General features: G+C 34.9%; 1 protein-coding gene across 3 annotated transcripts in view; it reads right to left on the reverse strand.

Annotated features, from left to right (window-relative positions):
* Positions 1-3,132: 3,132 nt before the first annotated feature.
* The window catches only part of LOC121739355 (protein apterous-like), a 78,191-nt gene continuing 68,903 nt past the window's right edge, over positions 3,133-12,420 (reverse strand). For 2 of the 3 annotated variants that reach the window (XM_042131764.1, XM_042131762.1), the window contains exons 5-6: positions 10,931-11,133; positions 3,426-3,718 (exon numbers count right to left, since the gene is read on the reverse strand). In XM_042131764.1, coding sequence (XP_041987698.1) covers positions 3,512-3,718; positions 10,931-11,133 — 410 coding nt within the window. In that variant the 3' untranslated portion in view covers positions 3,426-3,511. Of the gene's footprint in view, positions 3,719-10,930; positions 11,134-12,420 lie in introns of all 3 variants that reach the window. The other variant, XM_042131765.1, reaches the window with a different exon arrangement.

Raw genomic sequence — 12,420 nt, forward strand, 5'->3', positions numbered from 1 at the left:
ATGGCGCCGTGCGTCTTCTACATCGCGCTGACGCTCGCTCAAAAGTATTTCTATAAGAGGTGGTATCATCTTACATATAAGTTTTGATTTTTTTTTCGATTGTTATATCTATTCTAAGGTATAAAATAACTCAGTACTTTATCTGTGCAGTGACGTAACCTTAAACCTATTAATGATAAATAGTTTATGGGTAAAGTTGTGTAATTGGGGGCTAAATAAGCTTTAAAATTTGGCATAAAATATAAAGTTTAATATAAAAAAATGAAATACTTATTGTGTGCACACTGCACAGCTGTATTGATTTAAGGGGTACCAGCATAGCTAGCACAAGCACGTAGACAAACGAAAGAAACTAAATTTTGACAGTTTTACCGGAAAAACACTGGAGAAAAAGTTTCTTTCGTATCTCGATATCTTCCGCTTTTGAAAATCTATAAGTCAAGCATGACGAACCGCTTATGACATTTAGTTTCTTGATTCTTTTTTATTTTTATTATGGCACTCAGGCGCGGTCGCAGCCTGAAATTTTGGGGGGGTTTTTTATCTGCGCCCTCGGACGTTTCTGGGTTCACAGCAGCTGTCTAAGGTCGGACGAAGTGGTGGCTAGGGGATAGCTAGATATTTCCTTTTATTATTTAGCAAGATTTTGAGATTTTTCAATTTTACCTTAGATTTTGGGGGTGGTCATGTCCCCCCCCTTCGGACCGCGCCTGATGGCACTTGGCTATAAAACCATGGCTAGTGTCGAGTAAATGGCAGCAAATTAAAAAAAATCGATGTATAGCAACCCTGTCTATAGCCGGAATTATAGTTTCGATCTACAAACTACGAATAATAAAATTACTTAGTTTTTATTTTTCGTATTTCGTAGATCAAAACTATAATTCCGGCTATAGACAGGGTTGCTGCACGTCGATTTTTTGAATTTGCCGCCATTTACTCGACACTGGCCATGGTTTTATAGCCGAGGTGCCATAATTAAAAAAAAAGAACCAAGACACTAAATGTCAAAAAAAAAATTGCCGTTGCTTTGATGGTCGCTATGGAAAGAGTTTCTTGTCTTTGTCCACTGAAACTCAAGTCGATGGGTGGTGCCATGCTCGGGAATAAGATATGTAGACATGGGAAAGAAACTGCCATTACTTTCTTCCGAAGAATCGACTGGGAAACCCCGTGCTAGCTACGCAGGGTTTTTTTATAAAAGCTTTTGACACCAATTTTGTTGACATCGCGCGCTTTAAACTGAAGTCCACGCGGACGAAGTCGCGGGCAACAGCTAGTCTTTTATAAACGCGTATTTGAGATACGAGCCATTTAATGTAATATTTAATATGCCGACTTGCCAACCTCCTTTATTTCTTTTTTTTCGTAGTAAGTTATAAGTAAAACTTAAACGATTTCTAATCGCTCATAAATTCTTTCTCATTTCAATACGAAAAGGAATAATTAATTATGTTAAACACATCGGTACAGGCGACATTGTTTCCGAATGTAATTTTACAAATGATTAAAATGTTTTGAATAAATAACTTTCGAATAAAATTTATTGAACATAAATTCTGTTATGTCTATAATATTCAATTATAAATAAATTAAATGTACAACTGTTACACCTGTGATACACATGCGAGTTACCTGGAAGCAGGCAAAAAATAGAAGAGTCGCACGGTGCTTCCATGATTTTCCAGTAACTATTCATCAGTAGCACAAAAACCGAGTGTACCGACAAAGAATGTCAGCAAGTTTAACATTTCCAATCGCATGTGAATCACGGGCACAACTTGTATTACAAAAGTATTACATTTCTATAGGAATAACGTTTAAAATGTGATATGTACGTAGGTCACACTGAAAGTTTTGCGTAACTTAAAAAAACGACGTGTTATAACCAAAATATTATGTATATTGCTTTTCAAAACCTTTTCCTTTACATTCTAAATATTTTTTATGCAATCGAACCATTTTTTAAAACAGGAGGACCACAGATCTGAAGGCATGTTTTCTACGTGCTGATTGAGTCTCATTTGTTGATTCTCATTGAGATCAGTGCCTCTTCGGAGTAGGTAAAAGTAAAACCTCTCATTAAATCTTTAATTTTGTGAAAAATACAGAAATCACAGGGTGCTAGGTCGGGGCTATGTGCAGGATGGGTGACGAGTTGTGATTTTTCGGAACCTAAAAATGACTTTGTTTTGTTGGCTGTGTGTGAAGAGGCGTTGTCATGGTGTAGGAGAATGCGGCTTTTTGGTCGCCTTTCGCGAACCTTTTTTAATATCCTGGGCAAACAAATAGTAGAATACCACTCAGCATTAAAACTCTTTTGATCTCCAAGTGGAATTGTACAAATGGGATCCGTAGTTCAGAAAAAAAACGCGATCACTTTCTTACCAACGTTTCTCGCCTGCCTCACTTTTGTTGGTTAGTTCTCATTTTCAAACACCCACGCACAAGATTGCTGTTCTTTTTTGGGTTGAAAACAACAAATCCATGTTTCGTCTCCTGTGAAATTGTCATAAACAGCATTAGAATGTCCGTGGGCGCGGTTCAGTAGCATCTGTGAGCACCATTCCACGCGAGCCCGCTTCTGCTCCGCTGTCAGTTCATGAGGGGTCCAACGACAACAAAGTCTCCGAACTCACAATTCTTCGTGTATTTTTTTTTTAATTTGGCTCATACCAATCCCCAATAGCCCTCAAATTGTCTCATAGGTAATCTACAGGTTTTCTTCAATTAGCCGCTTAACAGTAGCCACATTAATTTCGTTGACGGCAGTTGAAGGCCGCCCTTCACGAAATTCGTCATGTAAAGAAACTCGACCTTTCTCAAATTCAATATACCATCTCCTGACGGTGCTTAAACAAGGCACTTCCCTCCCAAAAGCATTTTGAAGACGAGCAGCACAGTCTTGCGGAGAGAGAGAATTTTAAAATCATAAAAAATCATCGCTCTAAAATCTTTTCGACCTAATTCCAATTTCGTTGCGTACGTAGAACTTTGATGCGTGGTAAAAAACAATTGACAAATGATTTCCCGCCATATTTTTTTTATATTGCTAGGAAGGTTGCAACGTTTAAAAAAATATAACAGTCAAAACTCAAATAGAAAAAAACTTTTAGTGTGCCCCATGTATAATACAGGGTGATGTAGAACGGTGCTACTAATAATTAAGCCAATTATACCTATTATTATTTATAAATATCACTGTTATTAGTCCAGTCCGAAACAAGAACTACAAAAGCATCTTGTAAATGGACGGATACAAAAAATTCTGAGCCTATTACAACTGGCCTAGTAGGCTTGCGGAAACGGACTTTACTCTAATGATTATTATATCGCTACATGTAGGAATATGACAATAATTTATTAATATGAAAACTGAAATGTTTCGAAGATAAATACGGTGTCCATTTCTATACACTCACAACACTCGGATATGCGCAGGCCGGCTGCGTCCGTGCGGGCTCACTCACAATGTTCAGCCGCAGAGCGCTCATAAGGCGCAAAACTGGGGCTACGGACAGTCCATGGAGTTGGGGCTGGGCGGCCCCCCCATGACGCTGTAGGGCGGACTGTGGGGAGGCAGCGACTGGATGGAGCCCATCGGCCCATGGTACATGTCCATCTCCATGGACGCGTCCGGCGAGCATTTCTCCGCCATCTTGTTTTCCTGCTTCGTCACCATTCGCCGCCACTTGGCCCGCGCGTTCTGGAACCACACCTGCGAACAAAAAACCCCCGGTTGGTGTCGTCACACAGAATAATGCGAACGAATCGCATTGAAATGTCGTGAGCAAAAGTCGCCTCTCCATAAAAAGAAAACGAGTCGCGCGGCGAAACAAACGACGCAAAAAAGTAGGCGCTCAGCTCGAAATATACAGTCGCCTCGTATTTATTATTCGGTTTAATTAGTTTCCGTTTAGCATTTCGATGCGGAAGCCTCGCTCGCCCGGGATGCGTCACCGCCGCACGTGAAACAATTTCGAGGGTTCTGTTCAGGCGAGGAGAGATAGTATCTGAAATTATGTAGATGGCCGACATACCTCTTTTGCGAATTTGAATCTCAACACTCAGCAGGCACCTTTTGATGCGATGTTCTGAGTGAACGCCTCGCATTCCTCGCCGTTGTCGCTATCACAGTCGTAGCATGCATTTCACGCAGTATCATTAAGTGTAATTTGAGCAAAAAGGTAATTAAAGTGGAGAATGTTATATCGTCTAAAGTTATGTGACCTTTGGCATGGTGGATTTTTAATTAGATTATGATATTGTTGAAAGACAACAATTCCTTTATTGGAATTGCATGTAAATTTCTTTTTTATGCGCCTTTGTATACATTATGACATTACGTTGGCTTAAATAAGTACGTACTTATTCCGCCATCTCGGCGATAAATTACAACATTGTTAATTTATAGCGAATTGTTACCTTCTTTTTGCTGTGAAACGGAGTAGGTTCAGCGGAGTTTTACTGAATTAATTTATACTGTGCAATCCTATTTCATAAAATCATTTTGCACTGTTATATTTACGCAATATAAAGATAAATAATAAGCTGCATACAGCATACTTACATAACTCAACGAAACTCGCCTACGCTTGCTTATTAAAGGAATTTTAAAACACTCTTAAAAAGCTTACTAAAAATAGGATTAAAAATTAGAATCAGATGAAAATTATTAAAAATAAGATAAAGTAGTAAATGTGGCTAACTTTGAACTCTCCGACAGACTGTTTTTGTCCTTTGTTTTTAGCTTTTGATAACAAAAGATGAATGAAAAAATGTAATGTCACCTATTATTCAAACGTCGAACGTTCCTTGCGCGCAAATTACCATAGCCAATGGCGCGCAACCGTACTATTGACTCCGCCTCCGCGTCATGGCCGCTACAAATGTTGCCTAATGCCAAAATAATTTTCAGTTCATAAATCCAGGACAGATTTAAAATTCAGATTGGTAAAGTATTATATACCAGACAATAAAAAGATAAATATTAATTTAATAGCTTTCAAAAACTAGTAGTACAATTTAAATATAATCTATGAGACATATTCAACTCGTATTGCACCTGAAGCGACTACAGAAGTAACATTTTGGCCTAAAAAAGGACTAGCATAGACAAAATTGTCTCTACATCCATAAATCTAGTAAGATGAGAAGTCCCGCGATAGTGTCAAAGGTATTCAAATGAGAAATGAGTGAAAAGCGCGGGAGTTGACGCGAGGATTGATGGTCTCACGTCAGCGGAGTCGTCGATACCTCACGGTGGTCTCATAGAAAAAACACACTCATGAGTCATGAATGATGCGACCAGTTCAATGCTTCATTCAGAGTTTTTTTTTTTTTTAATTTTTTGTGGTACCTATTACGTTTTTGCCAAACCGGTTTTTGTCTTTGCAGAGAATTTAGAAATATATGATTAGATAATAATATAATTTTGTCGTCTTCTATTGATCTTTTATTGATAACATTACGTAGAGCTTAAATATATTTAAACGAAAATCACTACTGAAAATTATAATTTGAAAATCGGCTAGTATTTTTATAATCTATCCATCCACCATCTAACGCCATCCATTCGAAAACATCTTAATTACCATAAAAATAACAGTCTATTTCTGTATCACCTACGAATATGATACATTCACCGGGCAAGTCGTTTGTTATGGCAACACCGACAGACGTTTGAAAATAGTTTTAGGTCTCGTCTTTTACCCTGCATCAATTTGCTTAACATCTTCCATGATAACAAATGAAGTGTGTATTAATTGTCTGCACTAGCTAAAACAAATTATAAAAGCTAAATTAGGAAATTACGTTTATTTAGATATCAGCTTAATTTTAAAAAATCTGATATTATGTCATCAGTATTTTAAATAATTTTTAATTTAAGTAAGTATGTATTTTTGAAAAAAAATGATAATGTAACCATTATAATATATTTACATAAGTCTAATTAATTAATTATGTTATCACTAAAGATGTGGCCCTAATCATTTTAGTACCTATCCGAACATTATATTATTATGTTTTAAAGAGTAGCTGTTACTTACCAACTTTCATACAAAAAAATAGAATTCTTAAAACTCGAATCAAATGTAACTTTCACTTTAATTATAAACAGTTTTTTAAGCTCACACATTTTAATAAGTATAATCTTTGACCTTGACATAATCAGACCCGATAAACTTATTTTTATTCCAATTATGGGTTAGTTTTTATTATTCGTAGGGTTTACCGAATAAATTAAAAGAGAAAGCATAAAATTTGTAAGTAGGTATAAATCAATATTAATTACTAATATTTATTTATAAATTATAATTAAAATTGACTGTTAACTTCAAAATATAGATAGGTACAAAAAACAAACAAGAACAATTTTAAGGAACTCGTAGTAAAAACGTAAAAGCACCTTTATAAATGCGTTTTAAAATACAGATCATAATAAAACATAGCTAGGTAGAAAACCAAAAATCAATTTCACTTGTTTATCCCATAGCATAGGTACAAGTTTATGCATGTAGCAGCGTATCAAACGAAATAAAACTGAGTAGTGTAATGGAACTATTTCTTGTAGTAGATATAAATCTAGCAGGGTTTCTCGGCCGACAGTGATAGAGTACTCTCCAATATTAATGTGTGTACGTGTATAAACAAGAACACGCTGTATCAGCTATTGAGTACTACCAATATTTTCTTTTCTTTATATCTCGGCTTGTACTGATGTAAATATTGTTTTTATCCACCAACATAACTTGTATTTGTTTGGTTGTTTTTTAATTCGGGTTTGTATTTTTGGTGATTCCGAAAATGTTTATTTTTATCATACATTCTGCTTAATAAAGCCATTTTAATGTGATCATTTTATTGAAGTTTATTATGAGATGTGTAGCAATCTAGTCATAGGTCATTAAACAAGAATGCAACGCGCTCGGAATAAAAAAAAGCTCCGGCGCTACCGTTCTTGTCATCAATAATAAGTCATCAAAAAGAAATACATCCATTATTCATTTTCACCATTCCTCTAAATAGAATTCTCTGTTTATCGTATTATAATATCAGATCTACTTAGATCAATAAAATAAATCAAACATTACAAAGCTCGAGACCACCGCGATCAAAGTAACTCGCATTCCACCGACGTGTAAATAAAAATTTAGGAGATGTGATTAATCGTCCCGTTTTCCTTAAATAAATAATATATGAATAAATTAGGAGAGCAGAGCGGCGGCACGTCCGCTCGGCGCGAGTTCTCGCGACTAAATGACAAATGGTCGCCTTTTGAAATCGCGGCGGAAATTATCTGCCCAACCGAGCGACTCGGGGCGATGCGTTCGCACTAATTACTAGAGCGTTTGATTGTGATCTCAAAACGTGTCACGGGCAAGAATGTGCTCTAACACAAAGGGCGAGCGGTCATAATTCAATGTAACGACGTTATTTATTATTGTCACCGAACGTACTTAGAGTGAAATTATATCGGTACTAATGTAGAGGTGTGACCATCCGCTACTAATTGCAGGGGCTGAGACGCCGCGTTATTTGTGTGCTGTCAAGACGCGTCTTTATATCCTCGGAAACGTTTTTCATTTAAATATAGACGCAATTTAATTTAGATTTGGAACGTGAAATTGTTTTGGATTTTTTTGTAGCCTTTATCATTTTTGTGAGTAAATTTATTAGACTTTGTATTAATATCTGTATTTTTTTTTTACGTAGTTTGAAATCTGAATACAAAATGTAGACAGATACGAAAAAGATATTATGTATTTTATACATACTTAACCAAATTTCACAATCACGTAACAGCAATCCGTATTCCTAATATGTATAGTAGTATAACTTTATCAGTTAAACCCCTACTTACAAGTTCACTAAAACACGGCAGTTTTTCAATCGTCTAATTACAGCCACTCGAAGCGGGGCCATTTTTCAGTGTGCTATAAGAAGTGGCTCGGGTGACAAATCACGGCCGAGGACGGCGAGAGATATGTGCCCCGCGCATGCGCCCTGACGCACACCAATTAGGGAACAACTAATAATTCAATGCACATTCTGAATTTGTTCGAAATTCAAAAAATAATAATCAAGTTTTAGGATTTTATAAGCATTTTACACCTTTTACTTATAAAAATCTATAAGGGTTCCGTTTTTTGCCATTTGGCTACGGAAACCTAAAAGTACATTTTACCTAAATATATACAGCGGATAACGATTCAAAGACGTTTGCTTCGGTGGCACAATTATTACACTATACGGTAGGTACGTAAATATATTTATTAATAAAAGAGAGAATGTAGGTAAAGGGATTAGAGAAGTAAAGCGTTTTGCATTGACACACGAACACGAATATTTTTTTTTTTGTTATATCTATTGCTGTCTCCCTTACCTCAGAGCGCGATAGAGACAACTGCAGAAAATCAACGATTCGTTGTCCCCTGATTTCTTCTCCAAAACTTTACCGATTTGAGTAGGTACTTTTTTCATTTTAAAATTATTAAAGCAAGGCTGTGTTCCTATGTTTATTTTTTGTATAATTTAGCCAAATTTGTTTTCTACTCTACCGGCATTATCCAGGGAGGAAGCAGGGGACAATGTTTGTATGGAAAAACGGCTCTAGTGTATCCTCCTAAAGTCCTAATGAGAAAAGATTGTTTTAAGATGTAGAGATAGAGAAGCAAAATTCAATTTGGTGATTACTAAGAAAAGATAATAATGAAGTGGTGATCAGGTGGAATAAATTCTATCTAAACTAAACGGATCTTTCAAAATTGGGTTCGTTGGTTGTCATGATAGTTCTCTTGTATGTATCATACTTTTTCATTTGTGGGACTATTTCAATATTATGTTAGTATCATACTAATTATCAAGTAATGGTAGAAATAGTAAAAACATATTTTTAATTACTTAACACCTCCATTGTGGGTATCGTAGGCACAATAGATTTTCAATTGATTGATGGGTTAACTTACTTTCAATTGTGCAGTATAAAATTAACTCGATATAAATAGGGCTCTACAAAAATCTCGATTAAGTTGCTGAGAGAGAATTTCCAAATAATAATAAAGTTTTAAGTCCGAATTTACTGAATAACTGATGTTATCAAATCACGGGAGCGGTGAACAAAACGAAAACGAGGCTTTTTCGCCACAAAAATCGCGATCAATATGAAGCGGACTCGGAGGGCGTACATAGATATACATGGAAAACTGTTACAATAAAACGATCCTTACGTCTTCGCCATAGAGGTCATGGTGGAGGTAAAATGATTTTGAACAGTAATTGGGTATAGCTATCTCGTTCCCGATACAAGGGAATGTAAGATGTCGCCGATACATATATTTATTAATATATTATGTGAGTACTACCATTATGTTGTATTATATGACCTATTGGTGTGTATGTGGATCGAGATTGTTTTTTATTAAAAAAATATATTATTTAAATGCTTTACCATAAAAGTATGCCCATTGCCCATAGGCCATTTTGGCTAACGGTACGGTGAAGCTAAAACTATTTATTAGTGACAAAGAGTTCCTACAAAACTATTATTATCAGCTTCCCTTATTTTGAAGAATCCTATCTATAAAAGCTCCTTCAGAAGAAGCCTATCGGCTAAAAAACTTTCAACTTTGACCCGACGAACAAATACAAAAGCAATCGTACATCGAACAAACACGTAGAAAACATAATAGACGCTTTACGAGAGGACGCTAAATGGCAGTAATTAGGGAAACAAAGAGGGATCCTTTTGGAGGCATCCTCAGGTCCACATTAAAGTGCCGCATATTAGGGCCAATATGAGGCTCTAAGTACTGAAATAGCCCGCGGTGTTCACTACCTATTAGACCACTCTATGTAACTGTTTGCTCTTTGAATGAACTTTTGACAACGCGCGCGTTACAAAAGGTTTTTTCTGTGTAGTATAAACAAAACATAGCTGATTTGTTTTTAAACGTAAATTTTATTTCCTCGCAAAATCTGTAGATTCTGCTGAACGGTGTTACAATAACATTATATTTTAAATACAGATTTGATTTGATTTCATTGCTGCCTCAGTATGATAAAAGTACAAAATAGTATTAATTTCATTACATACCAAACCAACATCAAAGCATTCTGATTATTCAGAATTAAACAATCAGTAATTTTTATCTAAAATAAAAAATCTGGCTTTTCTTTGTTCTATCTTACTATTTTGTCATTAGGTCTAGAATCTATTTGCTCAAATTAGTTATCTAATATTGGTTGGATCCAATATAATTTTAGAATATTGATTAAAATGTTATAATATGCCTTCGAAATCTCAATTAGCAATAAAAAGTAATGCATAGTAAAATATACAAAGTCCGGTTATGCTAATTATATAAAAATATTTCATTTGATCACATTATTTATAATTTTTAATCATATTTTATAAAATCTGTAATAATCTTGCTAAAATCTACAGCGTACTAGTTATTTATTATTTGCTGATTCTAAATAGTTATATTAATATGTTTTCCATTTTATTATTCTTAACACAACAGCAACTTTAATTTGTATATATATTTTGTTTATTTTTTCTTAAATTATGATTTATACGACACTGAAATGATTATTATATTTTAAAAGAAAAGTGACATAACTTTAGAGCGTGCTTTAGAAACTTGGGATGAAGATAAGTTTATATTAAAAGAGAAAAAATACTTACCTGATCTTGGGAGGGCCAACATTAGTCTAATAAATAATAAACCAATTTACCTTTTAGACGTGGACGGTAGGCCGGAAGTTCTAGAACCTGCTAGTCAAAGATCATTTACACAGCACCAATTCGCAGAGCAAATCAATCAAATCGCACATCGCTAGCGAGCCTTATATCGACTTAACCTAAAATACACTAAATACATACCATATAAAATATGTTTTAAATTATAAATGCCTGTAATATTACCTGTAGAACTCGTTTCGGTAGACCGGTCTTCTGGCTGAGTTGCTTCAGGTCTTTCGCGTCTGGGTTGTGGTTGATGGCGAAATAGGACTTCATGGTCCTCAGCTGATGGTGCTTGAAGCTGGTCCTCATTCTCTTGGTGCGCGAGGTGGACCCCAGAGCGCCACCGCCACGGAAACCAATGTCCAAGTACTCCGGATTCAGATCTGGTACGAAAAGTCATGCTGCTAAATGCTAAATTTATTTGTTAAAATACTTACGAATGCTACGAAATTAATAATTGTACATAAATGACAAATAAGAACCTTGATTTTAGACGATAAGGTTTTTATTTAACTGTGGCATAATATTTTTCTTTTTTAAATTCAGTTCATAAAGGTTTATAATTCATAATATTTTACATCTGCAGATACAGATACTAAAAATAGTAACCCATTAATTAAAAACGCAAACTACATCGAAATAGAGTGTAGCAAAAAAGTTTGTGATATTTTACAATTATTTAAATGTTTCCAATGTTTGTTTCCGTTTTTGATTAAAACGTTTAGTCAATACAAATCTTAAAGCGTTATATAAATACAAAAACCAGCGTAAATAGAAATTCGCCACGCGCATTCGCCACGGATATAATTTAGCAAATTGAAGTTATGGTTTCAAATGATAAACGAGTTGATATAAATCATTTTGCGTTAATTACCTTCACACCTTGCCGTTTTATTGATTCGTGGTTTTTCCACGAATCAATAAAACGGCAAGTTTTTAATTAAAAAAAAACAGTTACCCATTTCTGTTTTTATTATACCTGGTAAATTAAAACTACTGTACCTAGTCTGTTTCTAGTAGTATTATTTTCACTACACCTAGTAGGTTAAAATCTACTAAGTTAGGTATAGCTTTAACCTACAAGGTATAGCGAAACATTTTCTTTTTGTGTTACAATTTCTCACTTTACTTTGCGACATACCAACGACAGAAATATCCGCTCGAACGTCATTTTAATGGCCACTAGGATCGCCGATAAAATATAAGCAGTTCAAATATTGGTAATAACACACTGAAGTCTAAACATAAACACTAGGGTTAATTCTCCCGATTTAGCATAATCTTCTAGGCTTTATTTCAGGTATTACGATGACCTAACTGCCACTGTGGAAATGAATAGATAGATTTTGCTGTTGTATATCATACAATTTATCCACTGTATTTAAAAATAAGACAAGTCTAAAAACCTAATAACTAGCACGTAGCCAAAAAATTACATCAGTAAAGCTCAAATTTACCAAATCTAATAGGGGCTAAATATCAGACCAATGTTTACACTCCGCTTAATTTATCCATCTCTAAAGATTATTACAAATTAAGAAAACACTTTACAATAATTGTAAAAGAGACATGTCACTACAACTAACTACTGACTAATCATCTATTTTTGAACAAAAAATATCGCCATCCTATAAGAATGTATAATTCCTAAGATTTTTTTCCGAACGGAA

Source organism: Aricia agestis, chromosome Z (genome assembly GCF_905147365.1).
Source record: "Aricia agestis chromosome Z, ilAriAges1.1, whole genome shotgun sequence".
Taxonomy (NCBI): domain Eukaryota; kingdom Metazoa; phylum Arthropoda; class Insecta; order Lepidoptera; family Lycaenidae; genus Aricia; species Aricia agestis.